Source organism: Heterodontus francisci, chromosome 6, assembly GCF_036365525.1.
Source record: "Heterodontus francisci isolate sHetFra1 chromosome 6, sHetFra1.hap1, whole genome shotgun sequence".
NCBI lineage: Eukaryota > Metazoa > Chordata > Chondrichthyes > Heterodontiformes > Heterodontidae > Heterodontus > Heterodontus francisci.
The window spans coordinates 115,317,605-115,342,097 of NC_090376.1; the positions used below are offsets into that span (position 1 = coordinate 115,317,605).

The 24,493-nt window shown below is 46.8% G+C and overlaps 1 protein-coding gene across 8 annotated transcripts in view; it reads left to right on the forward strand.

Annotated features, from left to right (window-relative positions):
• Positions 1-1,007: 1,007 nt before the first annotated feature.
• Positions 1,008-24,493, forward strand: part of LOC137371482 (nectin-1-like) — a 250,457-nt gene continuing 226,971 nt past the window's right edge. For 6 of the 8 annotated variants that reach the window (XR_010975229.1, XM_068034145.1, XM_068034146.1 and 3 more), the window contains exon 1: positions 1,008-1,309. Coding sequence is in view for 5 of the 8 variants with exons in the window: in XM_068034145.1 (XP_067890246.1) it covers positions 1,237-1,309 (73 nt within the window). In the remaining 3 variants the exon portion in view is untranslated. The remainder of the gene's footprint in view (positions 1,310-24,493) is intronic. The other 2 variants (XR_010975231.1, XR_010975230.1) reach the window with 2 other exon arrangements.

Sequence of the window (24,493 nt, forward strand, 5' to 3'; positions counted from 1 at the left end):
CCCTTCTCTTCCCCCACCCCCCTTCTCTTTTCCCCACCCCCCCTTCTCTTTTCCCCACCCCCCCTTCTCTTTTCCCCCCTCCCCTTCTCTTTCCCCACCCCCCTTCTCTTTTCCCCACCCCCCTTCTCTTTCCCCACCCCCCTTCTCTTTCCCCCCCACCCCCCCTTCTCTTTCCCCCCCTTCTCTTCCCCCCCCTTCTCTTTCCCCCCCCCTTCTCTTTTCCTCCCCCTTCTCTTTTCCCCCCCACCCTTCTCTTTCCCCCCCCACCCTTCTCTTTCCCCCCCCACCCTTCTCTTCCCCCCCCCACCCTTCTCTTTCCTCCCCTTCTCTTTTTCCCCCCCACCCCCTTCTCTTTCCTCCCCTTCTCTTTTTCCCCCCACCCCCCCTTCTCTTTCCCTCCCCTTCTCTTTTTCCCCCCACCCCCCCTTCTCTTTCCCCCCCCACCCCCCTTCTCTTTCCCCCCACCCCCCCTTCTCTTTCCCCCCCTCTCTTTTTCCCCCCACCCCCCCTTCTCTTTCCCCCCTCTCTTTTTCCCCCCGCACCCCCCCTTCTCTCCCCCCTCTTTTCCCCCCCTTTCCCCCCTTCTCTTTTCCCCCCCTTCTCTTTCCCCCCTTCTCTTTTTCCCCCCTTCTCTTTCCCCCCTTCTCTTTTCCTCCCCCTTCTCTTTTCCCCCCCTTCTCTTTTTCCCCCGCACCCCCCCTTCTCTTTTTCCCCCGCACCCCCCTTCTCTTTTTCCCCGCACCCCCCTTCTCTTTTTCCCCCGCACCCCCCTTCTCTTTTTCCCCCGCACCCCCCCCCTTCTCTTTTTCCCCCGCACCCCCCCCTTCTCTTTTTCCCCCGCACACCCCCCTTCTCTTTTCCCCCGCACCCCCCTCTCTTTCCCCCCCTTCCCCTTCTCTTTCCCCCCCCTTCCCCTTCTCTTTCCCCCCCCTTCCCTTCTCTTTCCCCCCCTTCCCCTTCTCTTTCCCCCCCTCCCTTCTCTTCTCCTCTCTCCTTCACTATCTCTGGATTGTGCTGCTCAGACTGTCTGATCATTGCTCGGAGCGCTATCAGCAGTTTGCACATCAAACCTCTGATATTTGAGACACATTTTAAAAGCAACATGAGAATAATATTGATGAATTCCTTGTTTCCTCTGCAATTTGTCTAAACCTGTATTTAGAATTTATGCGGCTGGATTAATTGTTGCTGAGGATCGCGCAGCACATAGGTGCTTGGCGGACGAGACAATGTAAAATGCCGGATCTCTGCACTGGAGGACTCCGCAGCCTGATGCTGTTCATGGTGGGCTTCGGCTCGGCGGCAGGAGGTAGGTCAGGGAGCTGGGCTGATCGGTGCAAGTGGGCCAGGTCGGGCTCCGGACAACCGGAGGCTGGGTCGGAGTGGTGAGTTACGGGAGGCCGGTTGGAATGGCGGGCAGCGGGAGCTGGGTGTGGGTCGGGGTGCACAGCGAGCAGGATGTTATCTGATGTTGTATCTGTTCCTTTATCGAGAAACGAGTGGATGAACGGTCCATGGTATTAATTGTAGCGGCTTAGGCTTAAAAACAAGCGAGAGTTGAAGTGAACCAATTTTGTAAACTGTGGCGCACCGCAGCCTCACAGCTCCAGCAACCAGGGTTCAGTTTTGGGTACTGTGTGGAGTTTGCAAGTTCGCCCTGTGACTGTGGGTTTCCTCCCACAGCCAAAGACTTCCATGTTGATAGCCAAATTGGCTATTATAATTTGCCCCTAGTGTAGGTAGGAGAATTGAGGGAAGGTGGGGATGTGGTAAGAATATGGGATTAATGTAGGATTAGTATAAATGGGTGGTTGATGGCTGAAGGGCCTGTTTCAGTGCTGTATCTCTAAATAAATAAATAAACCAAACAACTAATAAGTTTGAGGATTAAAAGCCTGGAAACCGAAAATAATCCTCGGGGAGGGAGGAATTCTAAGTCGAGATATGGTTTCCCCGTCAGCATGAGGGAAATCTAAGAGGAACGGTATTGATTATGATCAAAAACAGTAAGATATCCCAAAATCTATTTGAACAAAGGGAAAAAAGCCCCAGAGTTTCTGCTTGTGCTCGTTTTTAATGTTGTTTATCTCAACTCGGCATGCAGTGGTTAGCACCGCAGCCTCTCAGCTCCAGGAACCCGGGTTCGATTCTGGGTTTGCAGAGTTTGCAAATTCTCCCTGTGACCGCGTAGGTTTTTGCTGGGTGCTCCGGTTTCCTCCCACAGCCAAAGACTTGCAGGTGATAGGTGAATTGACTATTGTAAATTGCCTGTAGTGTAGGTAGGTGGTAGGGAATATGGGATTACTGTAGGGTTAGTATAAATGGGTGGTTGTTGGTCAGCACAGACTCGTTGGGCCGAAGGGCCTGTTTCAGTGCTGTATCTCTAAATAAATAAAATAAAAATACAGGTTTGCAGAATTTTAAGCGCACTCTAGTTAATCCTTTTGTACAAATTTTAAACAAAACATTGCATTCAGAACATGGTCTGTTCGAAAACAGGTGAATTAATCACCATTACGAGTTTCCACTAATTGTGCTCGTTTGCAAGCCCACGAGGAGTCGAGAAAAATGGTTCTTCTGCATTCAAAGATGCTAATAAAAATGTTTTAAAAGTTTTAGAATATTATTTTTAATTTAGAGAAATTGACTACCGCAATATAAATAGGAGACGGTTCTGTGTATTTTTAATATTGGGTTACTCACGGATAGTGGATTGACACTAATTAGGAAATATTATGCTTTATGATATACCCATTTGGGAGTAGTAAAATTGCCTGTAGTTGCCACTCTTAAATATATCAATTAACTTTTTAAAGCAAAATTTAAAAAAAACGTTTAAAACGCTTGCCGGTTTTGCGGGTTGGTGGCAGATTTTGTGTTTGGTGATAATCAAAAGAATTTGAGCAGAAAGTCAAGAAAAGAATCACATTTAAAAACGGGCATAATTAGTTTTGCCGACTTCATCCACAGTAATGTTTTTCGGGCAGTATGAACCATGACAGCTCTCTGTCTACCTCCTGCTAAGAATAGGGCTGCTGTTTTAAAACGGTTTATTTTATGCAAAGCAGGTCAACTCGCTCAATCGCTTACTCAAAATGCCAGATTTACATATTATTTCCAAGTTACCCAACAGCAGGTTAACATTTATTTGCATGTCAAATTGCTGTTTGTGGGACCTTGCTGATCACAAATTGTCTATGTTAAAAGAATGAGTAAACTTCAAAAGTAATTCATTGACTGCAAAGCACTTTGGGATGTCCTGCAGTTGTGAAAGGTGCTGGAGAAATGCAAGCCTTTCTTATTTTTGGAGGCCTGGAAATCGATGCGTCAGGGTTGTTCATTTAACAAAAGAAATTGTCGACTAAACATTTGTTGACTAAAGTAATTGTGTAAATAGTGTATTAATTAATAAATCTGGAATATAAAAGAAAAGTTAGACACCTTAATGGTGACCGTGAAGCTACTGGATTGTTGGAAAACCCCATCTAGTTCACTAATGTCCTTCAGGGAAAGAAATCTGCTGTCTGTACCTGGTTTGGCCTACATGTGACTCCAGACCCATAGCAATGTGGTTGACTCCTAACTGCCCTCTGAAACGGCCTATTCGTTATAGAGTCATCGAGTCGTACAGCATAGAAACAGGCCCTTCGGCCCACCGCGTCCATGCCGACCATAATGCCCATCGATACTAATCCCGCCTGCCTGCATTAATTCCATATCCCTGTATGCCTTACTCATTCAAGTACCTGTCCAGATGCCTCTTAAATGTCGCTACTGTTCCTGCCTCCACCACCTCCTCAGGCAGCTCATTCCAGCTACCCACTATTCTTTGTGTTAAAAATTTACCCCTTTGATCCCCTTTAAACCTCCTCCCTTTCACCTTAAATCTATGCCCTCTAGTTTTAGTCACCCCTACTGTGGGAAACAGACTCTGGCTATCTACCCTATCTGTGCCTCTCATCATTTTATATACCTCTATCATGTCCCCTCTCAGCCTCCTTCACTCAAGGGAAAACAGACCCAGCCTATCCAATCTCTCTTTATAACTCAAGCCCTCCAAACCAGGCAACATCCTTGTGAATCTTTTCTGCACCCTCTCTAGCTTAATCACGTCTTTCCTGTAGTGCGGTGACCAGAACTGCACGCAGTACTCCAAGTGCGGTCTAACCAACGTTATGTACAACTGTAACATGACGTCCCAACTCTTGTACTCAGTGCCTCGGCCGATGAAGGCAAGCATGCCATACGCCTTCTTCACCACCCTGTCTACCTGTGTTGCCACTTTGAGGGAACTATATACTTGCACCCCAAGGTCTCTCTGCTCAACAACACCCCCCCAGGGCCCTGCCATTCACTGTATATGTCCTGCCCTGGTTTAACTCCCCAAAATGCATCACTTCACACTTGTCGACATTAAATTCCATTTGCCACTCCCTTGCCCACTTCCCCAGTTGATCTATATCCTGTTGTAACCTTAGACAACCTTCTTCACTGTCCACTCTACCACCAATTTTGGTGTCATCTGCAAACTTACTAATCATGCCCCTTACATTCACATTCAAGTCATTAATATATATGATGAACAACAGAGGGCCCAGCACCGATCCCTGCGGCACACCACTGGTCACCAGCCTCCAATGTGAACAACAACCCTCCACTACCACCCTCTGCCTCCTGTCACCAAGCCAATTTTGTATCCAATTTGCTCGCTAACCCTGGATCCCATGTGTTGAACCTTCTGGACCAGCCTGCCATGTGGAACCTTGTCAAAGGCCTTGCTAAAGTCCATGTAGACAACGTACATCGCCCTGCCCTCGTCAATCCTCTTAGTCACCTCATCGAAAAACTCAATCAAATTTGTGAGATATGATTTCCCACGCACAAAGCCATGCTGACTATCCATAATCAGACTTTGTTTTTCCAGATGCATATAATCCTGTCTCAGAATCCCTTCCAATAACTTTCTCACCACTGATGTAAGGCTCACTGGTCTGCAGTTCCCTGGCTTATCCCTGCTGCCCTTCTTAAATAAAGGCACAACATTAGCTATCCTTTAGTCTTCCGGTACCTCACCCGTGGCTAACAATGATACAAAAATCTCTGCCAGGGCCTCAGCAATCTCCTCCCTTGTTTCCCATAGCATCCTAGGATACACCTGGTCAGGCCCTGGGGATTTATCCACCTCAATGTGCTTCAATACCTCCAACATCTCCTCCTTTGTAATGTTGATGTGCTCCATGATATTGGTGTTCCCTCCCTTGAACTCACTAGCTTCCATGACCTTCTCCAAGGCAAAGACGGACGAGAAATATTCATTTAAGACCTCGCCCATTTCCTGTGGCTCCACACAGAGATTGCCACACTGATCCTTAAGGGGACCTACTCTCTCCCTAGCTACCCTTTTACTCTTAATATACTTAGAGAATCTTTTAGGATTCTCCTTTATTTTATCTGCCAGGGAAATCTCATGGCCCCTTTTCTCCCTGCTAATTTCCTTCTTAAGTGTAGTCCTGCATCCCCTCGAGGGACTCGCTCGATCCTAGCTGCCTATACCTGACATATGCCTCCTTCTTTGTCCTGACCAGACCCTCAATATCCCTCGTCAACCAAGGTTCCCTAAACTTGCCAGCCTTCCCCTTCCATCTGACAGGAACATGCCAGCCCTGAACTCTTCCTATCTCACTTTTAAAAGCCTCCCACTTGCCAGACGTCCCTTTACCTGTAAACAGCCTCTCCCATTCAACTTTTGAGAGTTCCTGTCTGATGCCATCGAAATTAGCCTTCCCCCAATTTAGGACTTCAACCTGAGGACGAGTCCTATCCTTTTCCATAACTATCTTGAAGCTAATAGAGTTATGGTCACTGGTCCCAAAGTGCTCCCCCACTGACACATCAACCACCTGCCCATCTTAATTTCCTAGTTGTATCAAATCGCTACAGAGAAGTCTAAAAAGAATAAAATCAGACGGACCACCCAGCATCGACCCAGGCACGAGAAGCAACAAAGGCACATACTGCCCAGTTGACCCTGCAAAGTCTTTCTCACTAACATCTGGGGACTTATGCCAAAATTGGGAGAGCTGTCCCACAGACTAGTCAAGCAACAGCCTGACATAGTTATGATTTGGTGAGAATGACTTACAGCCAATGTCCCAGACTCTTTCAGCACCATCCCTGGGTATGTCCTGTCCCACTGGCAGAACAGACTCACCAGACTGTGGCAGCACAGTGATATGCAGTCAGGAGTGGCCCTGGGACTCCTCAACATTGTCTCTGGACCCCTTGAAGTCTCATGGTATCAGGTCAAACATGGACAAGGAAACATCCTGCTGGTTGCCACCTCCTGTCCTCTCTCAACTGATGAATCAGTGTTTCTCCATGTTGAACACCACTTGAAGGTAGCAGGAGCACAGAACGTACTCTGGTACATCAATGTCGATCACCAAGAGTGGCAGGGTAGCACCACTGACAGATGGCAGAGTCTTCAAGGGCATGCCAGCCTGACTGGGCCTGCAACAGGTGGTGAAAGAACCAAGAAGAGGGAAAAGCCTATTGAACTTGCCCTTACCAATTTATCTGTCCATAACGGTATTGGTAGAAGTGACCATGCACAGTCCTTGAGGAGTCAAAGTTCTATCTTCACACTGAGGACATTCTCCATTATGTTGTCTGTCAATACCGCTGTGCTAAATGGGATAGACTCAGCAGTTCTAGCAGCTCAAAAGTGGGAATATAAGGGAGTCAAAGGTTAAGGGGGCAGGAAGGAAAGTGGAATTAAGGCTGCAATCCGATCAGACATGAGCTTATTGAATGGCGGCGCTGGCTTGAGGTGCCGAATGGCCTATTCCTGGTCCTATTGTTTGTGATTTTATCTGGGCCACCAGCAGCAACCGAACTGTATTCAACCACAATCTGTAACCTCACGGCCTGGCATATCCCTCACTCTAATGTTAAAATTAGGCCAGGGCATCAACCCTGATTCAATGAGGATTGCAGGAGAGCATACCGGAGCAGCACCAGACGTACCTAAAAATGAGGTGCTAACCTGGTGAAAAGGCCGCATGCAGGCTAAACAGTGGAAGCAGCATGCGATTGTGCTAAACGATTCCACAACCAACGGATCAGATCAAAGCTCTGCAGTCCTGTCACATCCAGTCATGAATGGTGGTGGACAATTAAAAATTAACCAGAAATGATGGGGGAGCCCAGCATGTTGGTGCAAAAGACATGGCTGAAACATTTGAAACCATCTTCAGCCAGGAGTGCCGAGTGGATTTCCGAGTGGATACTGAGTGGCCTCCTCCTGAGGTCCCCAGCATCACAGATGCCAGTCTTCAACCAATTCAATTCACCTCATGTGATATCAAGAAGCACTGAAAGCACTAGATACAGGAAAGGCTATGGGCCCTGTCAACATCCTGGTTGTAGTACTGAAGACTTGTGCTCCAAAAACTAGCCTCGCCACTTGGCAAGCTATTCCAGTGCAGCTACAACACTGGCATCTGCCCAGCAATGTGGAAAATTGCCCAGGTATGTCCTGCCCACAAAAAGCAAGATAAATCCAATCCACCAATTACCGCCCCATCAGTCTATTCTCAATCATCGGCAAAGTGATGGAAGGTGTCACTGACAGCGCTATCAAGTGGCACTTAATCAGCAATAACCTGCTCACCAAGTCTCAGATTGGTTCCACCAGGATCACTTGGTTCCAGACCTCATTACAGCCTTGGTCCAAAAATGGACAAAAGAACTGAATTCCAGAGCTGAGGTGTGACATCAAAGCAGCATTTGACTGAATGTGGCATCAAGAGCCCTAGCAAAATTGAAGTGATTGGGAATCGGGGAAACAGTCCACTGGTTGGAGCGATTCCTAGCACAAAGGAAGGTGGTTGTGATTGCTGGAGGCCAATCATCTTTACCCCAGGACATTGCTGCAGGAGCTCATCAGGCCCTATTGCTCTAGGTCCAAACATCTTCAGCTGCTGCATCAACAACCATCCATCTATCACCAGGTCAGAAATGGGGATGTTTGCTGATGATTGTACAGTGTTCAATACCATATGCGATGACTCAAATACTGAAGCAGTCATTGCCTGTATGCTGCAAGACCTGTGCAATATTCAGGCCTGGGTGATAAGTGGCAAGTAACATTCGCTCCACACAAGTGCCAGGCAGTGATCATCTTGAACAAGAGTGAATCTAACCATCTTCTTGACATTTAATGACATTATCATCGCTGAATCCCTCAGCATCAACGTGCTGGGATTACCATTGACCAGAAACTTAACTTTTCCAGCCATATACATACTGTGGCTACAAGAGAAGGCCAGAGGCTGGGAATTCTGTGGCAACTACCTCACCTCCTGACTCCTCAAAGCCAGGGACCCGGGTTCGATTCCAGGAACTGCCTGTGTGGAGTTTGCAAGTTCTCCCTGTGTCTGCGTGGGTTTTCTCCGGGTGCTCCGGTTTCCTCCCACAAGCCAAAAGATTTGCAGGTTGATAGGTAAATTGGCCATTATAAATTGTCACTAGTATAGGTAGGTGGTAGGGAAATATAGGGACAGGTGGGGATGTTTGTTGGGAATATGGGATTAGTGTAGGATTAGTATAAAATGGGTGGTTGATGTTCGGCACAGACTCGGTGGGTCGAAGGGCCTGTTTCAGTGCTGTATCTCTAATCTAAAAAAAACCAAGATCTCTGATTTGATGTATGTTTACCTGAACAAATGCAGGTGTTCTAGGAGTGAGCTTTAATCGTGAAAATGCATTGTTATTGTTTTAATTTGTAACATTACAACCTGAAGGTTAACTGAGGATTTTGACAGAATTGGTTCTGTAGTAAGTGGTAAGTTCCTTGTAATAAATAGCTTAGTGCCACGCATGTACCTATTTATATTCGGGGGCATAGTGAACAACAAAGGAAACCATTCAGTTTTCATATTTTGATTCACATTTCCACTACTTTGAATTTTTTTGCCTTTCATTTATTTGGCAAAACCCAGTTATGCTACACAGTCATGGTCCAGGCTTGAATGCACCTGCATATTTGCAACTTTGTCGGTCTGTGAGAGTTTGCAGTGCTCTCCTCGTTGCAGTATTTCTCTGTATGGGCTTTCTGAGAGGTTAGCCTATTTATGTCAAGACTCCAAAATACATCATCTATTACAAGTAGTTCCTGGTCAATTATCACAGCTGCCCTTGTTTCTGTTTAGGTTCTTTAACCATTCAATTACTTTATAATTGTTGACCATTCTATACATAGAAACATAGAAAATAGGAGCGGGAGTAGGCCATTCGGCCCTTTGAGCTTGCTGCACCATTCATTATGATCATGGCTGATCATCCAACTCAGTAGCCTGTTCTGCTTTCGCCCCATACACTTTGATCCCTTTAGACCCAAGAGTTATATCTAACTCCTCCTGGAAAACATACAATGTTTTGGCCTCAACTGCTTTCTGTGGTAGCGAGTTCCACAGGCTGACCACTCTCTGGGTGAAGAAATTTCTCCTCATCTCAGTCCTGAAAGGTTTACCCCATATCCTCAGACTATGATCCCTGGTTCTGGACTCCCCCACCATCAGGAACATCCTTCCTGCATCTACCACATTCTTCCTGCATCTATATATTTCCTATGGGGCATGGACGCTACTTCATTCCTGTAAAAGAAAAGTTCAATTTGGGGTTATTACCATCCAAAAAGTAATGCTGCCTCTAAATTTTCTTAGTACTAGACAGGGTACAAACTCCTGTGCGTTACTTTTTTGTCCATGGGCAGCTTATAGTATAAAGGTCACTGAACTTTCATGAAGTTGTGAGTGGCCTGTTTATTTCAATGTGTGGTATATCGCACCTTAGAGGGAATATTGATCTCCCATGAGTCCCATTCTCCCTCTCCTGGAAAGTTCCACCACCATCTTTCACTGGTCCCATCCCACATCTATTCTAACAGGACACGTTATACTTGGTCTCTCACAAGTTCCAATGTACCTCCCCTCTCACTGGCTCCATTCTACTCTTCACATGTCCCAATCCACTTCTCTCCAACTGGTCACATCAGACTTCTTCTCTCACATGGCCCAGTGCAGTTCTCCCACTATTCAACCTCCCCTCTCGCATGTCCCATTCTAATTCTCTGCTCACTGCTTGCATTCTCCCTCTCCTCGCACATTCCGTACTTGGATTGTTAGGTCCCCTTTCCCAACACAAGAGCTTGTACTTTGAGGGGAGTAGATGAAATGTGAAAGCTGCGGGGAGGATGTACATTGCTTGAGGATCTGGGCTTAGATCAACCTTAAAAATCCATTCATCTTGTCAAATAATATAATGAAACTCTCGTAATCTGGTCTCTCCTCCATTATCCATTAAACTAGACTGATATGGAGGCCTTGTGCTGTTTTGTTGGGGTGTGCTGTGCTAGCCGATTCCTGCCCAGAATGTGTGCACACCCTCTTAAGGGTACTTGCTTTCCCAGCAAGCGCTGGAAGGCTATGAAGGAATGCTATCCTGACGCCACATAGCCTAACCAGCAGGTGTGATGTCTGGATACTTAATTTGAAGCATGCCAGTCCAGGCAACTAATTCATACTTCACTTTTCAAACAATGTGTCAAACTGCAACATGGGCTTTGCACTAGTGTTTCTTAAAGGGCTTGGCACCCAAATTTTAGGAAAGGTAAGAAGTTCTGCTATTGTAAAGTGGCTGGAAGTACGCTGGAGTGTTTTTGGAGGTGTTGTAGTGAGTTCCTGGATTTGCCAGAGAGTGTTACTGCATTCTCACAGATGACAGAGGAGTAGGTGACTGTCCACACACAGGTTGCAACAGGTATGGGGTTAGCAGCTGCAGTGCTTCTGGGTCTGCAGCATGACAGGCAGAGGAAACAGGGCAAGCTCTCTGTGATGCCCTTTGCCAACATGAAGTCGGACTCCTCCATGCACCTCGACAGTGACAGGAGGCTGTATGGCAGGCCAGCTAATGCATCCAGCATCTTGGTGTGCATGCCCATCAGCGCTTTCCTGTATGCTGCCCTTTGAGGTCCTCCGCTGAGCCCCCTGCAGCAGAACTCATCTGTGATCTTGCCCTCTGGTGAACTGGCAAACATCCTTTTCCTCCTGGCCTGGCTGCAGCACACTTAGGCCTGGATGACTCACCACGTGCTGATTCTAACTATATACCAGTTTCCCAAGTACATGCAGTGCCATTATCTGACCTGGTGGCTACGAGTGTCTGATCGAGTGATGGGGCCTCTTCATTAGCGCTGTGATGTTGCGCTCGCTCTCCCAGCTTGGGCTGTCATGGCGAGGTGAGTGGCAGTTTTCGGGTGTTTGAAAGAAGGAAATTAATTGGTGTGAGGGAAGTGAAATGGAAGCAAAAGACCCATGGTCATGCAATCATCAGCTTGCTCATCATGCCAGGTAGCAGGGTTGAGAGTTGAGAAGGGGCATAAGGGAGGAAAATTGAGGAGAACACTATGTGCTCGATAACACCAGATGCTATGGGCTTCCTTGCAGACTGCGCTGTCATCCTGAGCGTATTCTCCTCCACTGGGTTTAGGAGATGCAACTGTCCTTATTTCCCGCCGGTTCTGCTCTGCTCCCTTCTATTGTGTGCCACCATGTCATGCAAGAGAGAGTATATAAAGTTATTGTCATGTCTAGTAAAGACATATATTTTTATCTTTTTAAGATTTTAGGGCGGCGCAGTGGTTAGCACCGCAGTCTCACAGCTTCAGCAACCCGGGTTCGGTTCTGGGTACTGACTGTGCGGAGATTGCAAGTTCTCCCTGTGACTGCGTGGGTTTCTGCTGGGTGCTCCAGTTTTCTGCCACAGTCAAAGACTTGCAGGTTGATAGATAAATTGGCCATTGTAAATTGATCCTAGTGTAGTTAGGTGGTAGGAGAATTGAGGGAAGGTAGGGATGTGGTCGGGAATATGGGATTAATATAGGATTAGTATAAATGGCAAGACTACACCTTCTTCTGGCAGGGTTGGGATCCTGAGGAACCAAGACAGCACGGAGTGGGCTTCGCCATCAGAAACTCTTTGCTCAGCATGATAGAGCCATCCTCAAATGGCTCGGAACGCATACTGTCCATCCGACTGTTCACCGCCTCTGGTCTAGTACACCTGCTCAGCATCTATGCTCCAACACTCTGCTCCCCACCTGAAGCTAAAGAACTGTTCGACAAGGAACTCCATAATATCATTTGTAGCATCCCCAATACCGAACACCTGTTCCTGCTGGGGGACTTTAACGCCAGGGTTGGGGCCGACCATGACTCATGGCCCTCCTGCCTTGGGCGCTTTGGCATTGGAAGGATGAATGAGAATGGACAGAGACTGCTTGAGTTGTGTACCTATCATAACCTTTACATCACCAACTCATTCTTTCACACTAAACCCTGTCACCAGGTTTCTGGGAGGCACCCAAGATCATGTCGTTGGCACCAGCTGGACCTCATCGTCGCAAGGTGAGCCTCTCTAAACAGCGTTCAAATCACACGCAGCTTCCACAGTGCGGACTGTGACACTGACCACTCCCTGGTGTGCAGCAAGGTTAGCCTCAAACCAAAGAAGCTGCATCACTTCAAGCAGAAGGGCCAGTCGCGCATCAACACGAGCAGAATTTCTCATCCACAGCTGTTACATAAGTTTCTAAATTCACTTGAAAAAGCCCTCCAAAACACTCCCACAGGGGATGCAGGGACCAAGTGGGCCCACATCAGAGACGCCAACTATGACTCAGCAATGACCACCTATGGCAATCATGTGAAGCGGAAGGCAGACTGGTTTCAATCTCACATTGAAGAACTGGAACCTGTCATAGCCGCGAAGCGCATTGCACTGTTGAACTACAAGAAAGCCCCCATCGAGTTAACATCTGTAGCACTTAAAGCTGCCAGAAGCGCGGCACAAAGACAGCCAGGCGCTGTGCAAATGACTACTGGCAACACCTATGCAGTCATATTCAGCTGGCCTCAGACACCGGAAATATCAGAGGAATGTATGATGGCATTAAGAGAGCTTTTGCGCCAACCATCAAGAAGATCGCCTCCCTCAGGTCTAAATCAGGGGACACGATCACTGACCAACGCAGGCAAATGGACCGCTGGGTGGAACACTACCTAGAACTATACTCCAGGGAGAATGTTGACATTGAGACCGCCCTCAATGTAGCCCAGTCTCTGCCAGTCATGGATGAGCTGGACGTACAGCCAACAAAATCTGAACTCCGTGATGCCACTGATTCTCTAGCCAGCGGAAAAGCCCCTGGGAAGGATGGCATTACCCCTGAAATCATCAAGAGTGCCAAGCCTGCTATACTTTCAGCACTGCACAAACTGCTTTGCCTGTGCTGGGACGAGGGTGCAGTACCACAGGACATGCGCAATGCCAATATCATCACCCTCTATCAGAACAAGGGTGACCATGGTGACTGCAACAACTACCGTGGAATCTCCCTGCTCAGCATAGTGGGGAAAGTCTTCGCACATGTCGCCTTAAATAGGCTCCAGAAGCTGGCTGAGTGTATCTACCCTGAGGCACAGTGTGGCTTTCGAGCAAAGAGATCCACCATTGACATGCTGTTCTCCCTTCGCCAGCTACAGGAAAAATGCTGTGAACAACAGATGCCCCTCTACGTTGCTTTCATTGATCTCACCAAAGCCTTTGACCTCGTCAGCAGACGTGGTCTCTTCAGACTACTAGAAAAGATCAGATATCCTCCAAAGCTACTAAGTATCATCACCTCATTCCATGACGATATGAAAGGCACAATTACGCATAGTGGCGCCTCATCAGACCCCTTTCCAATCCTGAGTGGCGTGAAACAGGGCTGTGTTCTCGCACCTACGCTGTTTGGGATCTTCTTCTCCCTGCTGCTCTCACATGCGTTCAAATCTTCAGAAGAAGGAATTTTCCTCCACACACGATCAGGTGGCAGGTTGTTCAACCTTGCCCGTCTAAAAGCGAAGACCAAAGTACGGAAAGTCCTCATCAGGGAACTCCTCTTTGCTGATGATGCTGCATTAACATCTCACACTGAAGAGTGTCTGCAGAGACTCATCGACAGGTTTGCGGTTGCCTGCAATGAATTTGGCCTAACCATCAGCCTCAAGAAAACGAACATCATGGGACAGGACGTCAGAAATGCCCCATCCATCAATATCGGCGACCACACTCTGGAAGTGGTTCAAGAGTTCACCTACCTAGGCTCAACTATCACCAGTAACTGTCTCTCGATGCAGAATTAAGCAAGCGCATGGGAAAGGCTTCCTCTGCTATGTCCAGATTGCCCAGAGAGTGTGGGATAATGGCGCACTGACACAGAACACAAAAGTCCGAGTGTATCAAGCCTGTGTCCTCAGTACCTTGCTCTATGGCAGCGAGGCCTGGACAACGTATGTCAGCCAAGAGCGACGTCTCAATTCATTCCATCTTCGCTGCCTCCGGAGAATCCTTGGCATCAGGTGGCAGGACCGTATCTCCAACACCGAAGTCCTCGAGGCGGCCAACATTCCCAGCATATACACCCTACTGAGATGGCTTGGCCATGTGAGCCACATGGAAGATGGCAGGATCCCCAAGGACACATTGAACAGCGAGCTCATCACTGGTACCAGACCCACCGGCCGTCCATGTCTCCGCTTTAAAGACGTCTGCAAACGCGACATGATTATGGGGAACAAAGAAATGGCTGACCAACTAAATGCATACTTTGGTTCTGTTTTCACAAAGGAGGACACAAATAACATACCAGAAATGTTGGGGAACACAGGGCTTGTTGAAAGAGAGAAACTGAAGAAAATCAGTATTAGTAGAGAAATGATGATGGGGAAATTGATGGGATTGAAGCCTGATGGTATGCATCCCGGAGTAATTAAGGAAGTGGCCCTAGAAATAGTGGATTCTATAAAGCTTTCTATAGGTATGTGAAGAGAAAAAGATTAGTGAAGACAATTGTAGGTCCCTTACAGTCAGAAACAGGGGAATTTATTATGGGGAACAAAGAAATGGCTAACCAGCCACATGCACACTTTGGTTCTGTCTTCACAAAGGAGGACACAAATATCATACCAGAAATGTTGGGGAACACAGGGGTTAGTGAGAGAGAGGAACTGAAGGAAATCAGTATGAGTAGAGAAATGGTGTTGGGGGAATTAATGGGATTGAAGGCCGATAAATCCCCAGGGCCTGATGGTCTGCATCCCAGAGTACTTAAGGAAGTGGCCCTAGAAATGGTGGATGCATTGGTGGTCATCTTCCAAGATTCTGTAGACTCTGGAACAGTTCCTACAGATTGGAGAGTAGCTAATGTAACGCCACGATTTAAAAAGGGAGGTAGAGAGAAAAGAGGGAATTCTAGACCAGTCAGCTTGATGTCGGTAGTGGGGAGAGTCCATTATCAAAGATTTTATAGCAGAGCACTTGGAGAACAGTGGTAGAATCAGACAGAGTCAGCATGGATTTACGAAAGGGAAATCATGCTTGACAAATCTACTAGAATTCTTCGAGGATGTAACTAGTAGAGTTAATGAGGGACAGCCAGTGGATGTGGTTTATTTGGACTTTCAGAAGGCTTTAGACAAAGTCCCACCTAAGAGATTAGCATGTAAAATTAAAGCACATGGGATTGGGGGTAGTGTATCGCGATGAATAGAAAATTGGTTGGCAGACAGGAAACAAAGAGTAGGGATAAATGGATCTTTTTCCGAATGGCAGGCAGTGACTAGTGGTGTACTGCAGGGATCGTTGCTAGGACCCCAGCTATTCACAATATATATTAATGATTTAGATGAGGGAACTAAATGTAATATCTCCAGATTTGCAGATGACACAAAACTGGGTGGGAGGGTGAGTTGTGAGGAGGATGCAGAGAGGCTTCAGGGTGATTTGGACAAGTTAAGTGAGTGAGCGAATGCATGGCAGATGCAGTATAATGTGGATAAATGTGAGGTTATCCACTTTGGTAGCAAAAACAGGAAGGCAGATTATTGTCTGATCGGCTGTAAACTGAGAACCGTTCGAACCCGTTCCGATGAAGGGTCACTGACCCGAAACGTTAACTCTGCTTCTCTTTCCACCGATGCTGCCAGACCTGCTGAGTGGTTCCAGCATTTCTTGTTTTTATTTCAGATTTCCAGCATCTGCAGTATTTTGCTTTTATTTTAATGAACTAGTACTTACGTAAGTTTAGCAGAACTTCCTGGCTTTTGCACACTCTGCCAATATTTATAAAGCCCAGGATGTCACCTTCAAAGATTTGTGTTCAAACATCCTCACTTCCCCGATCTCTCTGTTCTTGCACTTTTAATTTTAAAGATTTCGTTGTATGGTCTCTTATTCTCCTTACCAAAATGTATCACCTTACACTTTTCTGCATTGAATTTCATATTCCACCCATTCCACTCATCTGTCCGTGTCTTCTTGAAGTTATTGCTATCTTCTTGACTATTTGCTTCCAAGTTTTGTCATTTGCAAATTTTATAATTGCGCCCCCAAGTCCAAGCCATTGAGGTCTATTAAATAACAGCCATGATCCTAGCACTGAACTCTGGGGAAGCTGCTGTTTTTTTCCCCCCCTCCAATTATTTCGGACTGCGTGGCTGCAGGTGCACATAAAGGGACTGCCTCATGCATGGTTTGTGTGGTAATTTTCAGGTTGCTGCATGGCTGCGCAACTTAAAACATTCACCACAAATATTTTTCTTTTCTCTCTCTCCTTTAGCCAATTTTGTATCCATACTGCTAATCTGCCCTTTTTGTTCCATGGGCTTGAATTATATGGTACTTTATCAATTGCCTTTTGAAAGCCCATAACCACAACATCAATTGCATTGCCACTCTGTTACCTCATGAAATAAACTCAATCATGTTAGTCAAACACTATATTTGCTCTAAACAGATCTATTCTGGTTCTCTTTTATTAGTCCATGTGGCTGTTAATTTTCTCCTGGATTATTGTCTCTAAAAGTCTCACTATAAAATGAAAAAGTTGCTAAAGCTTGCTGTGGCCAGGGCTAGAATTGTCTGCATTGGGGCAAGAAGCGGCCATTAAAGAAAGTTGGGCCAGGATTTTAAGTTAGCAACGGGGGTCTCAACATCTGGAAAAAGCGATGTCAAGAACCCCGTGTCGTGTCTTCTCCAGAAGGCCTGCCGAATCTAGTGCCAATTAGGTACTTAAGTAGACAGTGGCAGACCTTTTACTACATCAAGGACGCCATTGCTGGAAGTCCTGCCCTCTTAGAGCTACCGACCAATCAGAGGCCAGCAGCTCTTCCACTGAGTAGTGCCACCGTGGAGGCGGTGGCTGCTGCTGGAGGAGTAACTACGGGAGGCGCAGGAAAGGCACTGGGCTGGAGCCAGGTCACGGGTAGATCAGGGCGGAAGGGATCTCACAGGGTGGGGGTCATGGAGAAGGAGTGGTGTAGAGGGGTCGACAGCAAGGGCAGGGGGTGACTCTCAGTGGCACCCCCCCCCCCCCTTCCCAATGCTCGTCCCTTGTTCAGGCACAAAGTGCCTTTTAACGAGTGCCCCCCCCACCTCTGCTGCCCCCACCTTCGCTGCCCCCACCACCCCACCAGAGCGGGTAAGCAGGCCGCATGGTTTTTCATGGCATGTTTCCTGTGTCACAACAGGGCTGCCTGCTGCTTGGCTGAATTGCAGTGGCAGCAGGATCAGGCCCTTTATTGGGGTTAATTGCCTAGTTAAGGGCCTCAGTTGACAGTGGAGTTGGAAGGCGGTTCACAGGACTAAATTTTGGGAGAGGTGAGAAGGTGGCAGGAACATGCCCCCTCCACCATCCCACCTGATTTTATGCTCTCCCCACCTCCAAACCCACCATGGGGAAAGCATAAAATTGCCCCCTTGGAGTGGGATCACCTTTGAGGGTTAAAAGCTTGTCTTTGAATCCAAGGGGAAAAAAATCAACCTTTTATTGGAAAAAGCAGTTGCCTACTTTTACCCTTGCCAGCTGCAGTCGCTGTGTTTTGATTTATCAGCCTGGAATAAAGCTTAGAGGCAACCCAATGACAGAGCACATTTTGGGATGTTGTTATTTTTGTTTTATATGTGGGCCTGGTCTCTAACTGAAAGGTATTTGACACTTAATTGGATCATTTGGAAGCCAGATTGAATTCCATTTGCTACTATTCAGCCCACATACCCAGTCCATTGATATCTTCCTGCTGTGTACAGCTTTCTTCCTCACTGTCAACCACACAGCCGATTTTTGTATGACCTGCAAACACCTGGTGTTACTCTACAAGCTTGCACTCTCTGCATTGCTGGCAGAACATAATCAGAAACGCACATAGGCAGACAGACGCACACAAGCAGGCAGACACACAGTGACCCACCCACCGACCTCCCTCCCTCCTCCATTCAATAAGATCATGGCTGACCTGTTTCGAATTCCACACTCCCATCTACTCCGATAACCCTTGACTCCCTTGCTTAATGAGAATCTGTCTACCTCTTAAAATTGTTCAATGACCCTGCCTCCACCACCTTCTAAGGCAGAGAGTTCCAAAGTCGTACAACCCTCTGAGAGAAAAATATTTTCCTCATCTCTGTCCTAAAAGGGTGACCCCTAATTTTAAAACAGTGCACCCCAAGTTCTGGACTCACCCACAAGAGGAAACATCCTTTCCGCATTCACCTTGCCAAGTCTCCACGCACACTTCTAAACTCCAGTGAAAACAAGCCCAGTCTGTCCAACCTTTCCTCATAAGACAAATTGTTCATTCCAGGTATCAATCTAGTAAACCTCCTCTGAACAACCTCGAACACATTTCCATCCTTCCTTAAAGAAGGAGACCAAAACTGCACACTGTATTTGAGATGTGGTCTCATCAATGCTCTGTATAACTGAAGCATAGCATCCTTACTTTTATTTTCATTTCCTCTCGTATTAATGCATTCATTCCATTAGCCTTCTTTATTACTTGCTGTACCTGCATACTAACGTTTTGTGACTCATGCATTAGAACACCGAGATCCCTCTGCACCTTGGAATTCTGCAGTTGTTCTCTGTTTAAGTAATACTCTGCTTTTTCATTCTACCTGCCAAAGTGAACAACTTCACATTTTCCCACATTATACTCCATCTGCCAGACTTTTGCCCACACACTCAATTTATCCTTATTGGTCTGCAACCTCCTTATTTCCTCTTCACAACATACTTTCCTACCAATCTTTGTGTCATCTGCAAATTTAGCTACCATGCCATTGCTCCCCTCATCTAAGTCATTGATATAAATTGTAAAAAGTTGAGGCCCCAGCACAGACACCTGCGGGACTCTACTTGTCACATCCTGCCAATCAGAAAAGGACCCATTTATGCATACTCTCTGTTTTCTGCCAGCCAGTCAATCTTCTATCCATGCTAATATGTTACCCCTACACCATGAGCTCCTACTTTGCACAATAACCTTTTTTATGGCACCTTGTCAAATTCCTTCTGGAAATCCCAGTACAGTACATCAACGGGCTCCCCTTTATCCACAGCACATGTCACTCCTTCAGACAACTCCAACAAATTGGTTAAACATGATTTCCCGTTCACAAAACCATGCTGTCTATTCCCGATTACCTTGAGTCTTTCTAAGTGCCCAACTATAGCGTCCTTAATGATCAATTCTATCACCTTCCCCACAACAGACGTCAAGCTAACTGGCCTATAGTTACCTCTTTTCTGCCCCGCCCCCCCCCCCCCCCTCCGCCCCCCACCACTTCTTGAACAGAGGGGTTATATTTGCTACTTTCCAGTCTGATGGAACCTTTTCAGAATCTAGCGAATTTTGATAAATTAACACCAACTCATCTACTACCTCATTAGCCACCTCTTTAAAGAACCTAGGATGAAGCACATTAGGACCCGAGGACTTGTTAGCCCGCAGCTCCGTCAATTTGGTCAATACCGCTTCCCTGGTGATTGTAATTTCACCAAGTTCCTCTCTCCCTTCCACCTCCTGATTTACAGCTATTGCCAGAATGTTTTTTGTATCCTATATAGTGAAGACATTTGTTGCATCCACCAGTTCTTTATTATCTACTATTAGCTCTCCATTCTCTCTCTCTAGAGGACCAATACTCATTTTACTATCTCTTTTCCTTTTTAAATATCCATAGAAACTCTTGCTATCTGTTTTTACATTTCTAGCTAGCTTCCTCTCATACTCTTAATTTCTTTCTCCTGTGTAAACCGTAGCGCGGAGTCAACTCCCCCTTGGCCCCTTTATTCCCTTCACCCACTTGGTCCTGGCCGTCATGTGGGACTAAGTCCTCTTAATTCAGGCTCGGGCTGGGTGTTTGGGATATCAGGTTACAGGAGAACCACCCTCCACCTAATCCACCGGCTACAGTTAATAGCTTAGTACAAAGAGGAGGAAACTCAGTCCTTTCTTTAACTATCAATTTACATTATTCACATTGTTGTACAATGTAAGAATAAGGCTTATACACTTGGTTAGACAAAAGCATGCAACTCAAACTGGGTTATACAGTTCATAACAAAACTAGCTAGAATCGATACGCACACCCACTAGATTCCTCTGACCGTTCCCTGACCTAGTCACAGAAAACAAAGGATAATACCCGAAAAAGGGGAGAGCTAACGGTGGCCAGGCGTTCCATTCTCTCTCTCTTTTACGTCGTCGCCGCGTTGCTCACGCAGGGTCTTCCACTTCCGCGGTGGTTGGTCTCGGAGTTTCTCGCTGGCTCTATGCCCGAAATTCTCCATACTTATTCTCTTTCTTATCTCTTCAAAAATGTGCTGTCTCTTTCCTGTTGGCTTAGGCCTGCTCACCTCGTTCGTATCTTCTCCTTATTGGCCCAGGCCCAAGGACCCCGGTATCATACCGTGTCCAAATAAGGCTGTATTCCTGTGATCGCTCCTTTGTCTTGTCACATAAATTAATTAGTTCAAACTGGTTTTTACCAGCACAGGCCAGTTTCAGAGCTCCGGTTACTATAGTTCACAAACAATCCAACAGTTTGTAACAGATTCTGTACTTCTTGCAGCCCCTGGCCAAGACCTGATTAACCTTTTAGTCACTCTCTGTCATTCTTTATATTCTCTCTAATCATCTGAACTGCAACACATCTTTGCACAATTATATGTAATTATGTATGGATTTTCAATATGTGAAAGAAGTATGTTGAGACCCTATTTCTAACACTACAAACTTGTTCTGTATCTTACATTGTGACTTAATTTAAAAGTTAACTGGGTGCCACATATAATGCCTGTATGTGCTCCTTCAAAGAAAAGTTACATTATTTAACATTAACACTGCACCATTAAGGAATCCCTACCAAAATAACTAATCTTGTAACCAGGAAATTAGTGCATCTGCTTGACTACTTTTTATATAATTACATGGAATTTGCAGCACAGAAACGGGCAGTTCAGTCCAAATGATCTATGCCAATGTTTATGTCTGCACTTCATCTCTAACCCTATTTGTGTATTCTCCTATTTCTTTCTCCTTCATGTACTTCTCTAACTTCCCTTAAATGCATCTATGTTATTCACCTCAGCTGTAAAATTCGCACCACACAAGTGCCAGGCAGTAACCATCTCCAACAAGAGAGAATCTACCCATCTCCCCTTGACATTCAATGGCATTACCATCGCTGAATCCCCTAGAGGTTACCATTGACCAGAAACTGAACTGGAGTAGCCATACAAATACCGTGGATACAAGAGCAGGTCAGAGGCGAGGAATCCTGCCGTGAGTAATTCACCTCCTGACTCCCCAAAGCCTGTTCACCATCTACAAGGCACAAGTCAGGAGTATAATGGAATACTCTCCACTTGCCTGGATACACAGAGAGATACCCACCGAATCTGTGCCGACCAACAACCACCCATTTATACTACTCCTACATTAATCCCATATTCCCTGCCATATCCCCACCTTCCCTCCATTCTCCTACCACCTACCGACACTAGGGGCAATTCACAGTGGCCAACTTACCTGTCAACCTGCAAGTCTTTGGCTGCGGGAGGAAACCGGAGCACCCGGCAGAAACCCACGTGGTCACAGGGAGAACTTGCAAACTCCGCACAGGCAGTACCCATAACTGAACCCGGGTCACTGGAGCTGTGAGGCTGCGGTGCTAACCACTGTGCCACCCCAATAGGTGCAGCCGATAGGTGCAGCTCCAACAACACTCAAGAAGCTCAACACCATCCAGGACAAAGCAGCCCACTTGATTGGCACCCCATCCGCAAACATTCACTCCCTCCACCACTGACGCTCAGTGGCAGCAGTGTGTACCATCTACAAGATGCACTGCAGCAATGCACCAAGGCTCCTTAGACAGCACCTTCCAAACCCGCGACCTCTACCAACTAGAAGGACAGGGGCAGCAAATGCATGGGAACACCACCACCTGCAAGTTCCCCTCCAAGTCACACACCATCCTGACTTGGAACTATATCGCTATTCCTTCACTGTCACCGGGTCAAAATCCTGGAACTCCCTTCCTAACAGCACTGTGGGTGTACCTACACCACATGGACTGCAGCAGTTCAAGAAGGCAGCTTGCCACCACCTTCTCAAGGGCAATCAGGGTTGAGCAATAAATGCTGGTCTAGCCAGTGACGCCCACATCCCATGAATGAATTTAAAAAAAGCTACCCCATAGTAAAGGCCTGTTTCTTCACAGTTATCAAAGTTTGGAGAGTGATGGAGGGATCTGAGGGGAACAAAGGAAAGCAAACATAACAACTTTGATCGTAAGTTGGAGTAGCTAGTGAGAGGGAAATTGGTAGCAGGAGGCATCAGGAAGTCTGTTACCAGTAGATAAGGTTGTTAAGATATAAATGAAAATGGAGAATTGTGTTTTGATAAATTTTGCAAGAGGAAGCTTAAGATCAAATTAGTTTTGGATGTCTGAGGTAATTTGTTTTCGATTCAAACCCAGTTCCTCCCACAGTTGAATGTTACATGCATGTCTGAGTAATTCACGGAACTGTATCCCAGCAGGTGTTTTCTAGAAATAAGTAAATAGAGACAAAATGAACTGTATGACCAATGTGAGTGAGCCAATTTAAGATGCAGTGTAATATTCTGTAAATACCGGAGATACACAGAAATCCCTTCACACGCTGTGTGGTGACTGTTTCACAACTACTAACCAACACAGGTCTGGCCTTTGCACACAGTGTTTCTGCCAGCTGGGGCGAATTTCACAGGCTCCCCCCACTCCCCCCACTCCCCCCCCCCCCCATGTTGGGGGTTGTGGAGGGGGAGCCTGGAAAATGTCCCAGGACAGGCCCACTACGGGCCTCAGCGCTGGGAAGGCCCGGCCCCATATTGGCGGCGGCAAAGGCTCATGGCGGCACCACCCCCATGGTCACTCGGCGATGGGACCAACATTACCATATTTTTTAAAAAAGCAAATAAATGAATGAAATATTTACTTACTCCCGTCGTCCGTTCCGTTGCCATATTCGTGGTGTCAGCTGGCACACCCACACCTTCAGATACTTCAGAGACTTCAGAGATCCGATGCAGGACACTGGTGGGGAGGGGCGAGCAGGTAAGTATTTCAGTATAGGAGGGAGTGGAGCGGGGGAAAAACGATTGTAGTTGGTGGAGGGGATGGTGCGAAGGGGTTGAAGGTAAAAGTTAATGAACTTTGTTGGGGAAGGTCAGGAACACAAGGTTGGATGGTGAGAGGAAATGAATGAACTAAATGGCTATGGGGGGGTGGGGTGGGAGAAGGGATAGAAACATTTCTTTATATTAAATCTAAACTTTATATTTCTTTAAAAATTTAAGTTAAATATAAGGGGCTTGAAGCCCTTTAAAAATTGCACGGCGCCTGCACAGTGGCACTGGGGAGTGGAGCACCCGCCCCCTCCACGTCATTTCCGGGGGTGGGGTGGGGGCAGGCAGTCTATCCCGGCCATGTAAATGAGCCACCACGTTTAATATTGAGGTGGCTTCGCAGAGTAAAGCCCGCGTGTGCGGGCCACCATCCTTTACGGCTGCTGCCTCTTACGGTGGCGGCAACCTAAATTTCAGGCCATAGTCATTGGCAACATCTATGCAGTCATAGGCCTCCGACACCGGAAACATCAGAGGAATGTATGATGGCATTAAGAGAATTTTTAGGCCAACCATCAAGAAGATCGCCCCCCCCCCTCAAGTCTTAATCGGGGAAACAATCACTGATTAACGCAAGCAAATGGACCGCCAGATGGAGCACTACCTAGAACTGTACTCCGGGAAAATGTTGTCACTGAGACCGCCCTCAATGCAGCCCAGTCTCTGCCAGTCATGGATGAGCTGGATGAACAGCCAACAAAATCGGAACTCAGTGATTCCATTGATTCTCTAGCCAGTGGAAAAGCCCCTGGAAAGGAAGGCATTACCCCTGAAATCATAAAGAATGCCAAGCCTGCTATACTATCAGCACTCCATGAACTGCTTTACCTGTGCTGCGACGAGGGAGCAGTACCACAGGACATGCGCGATGCCAA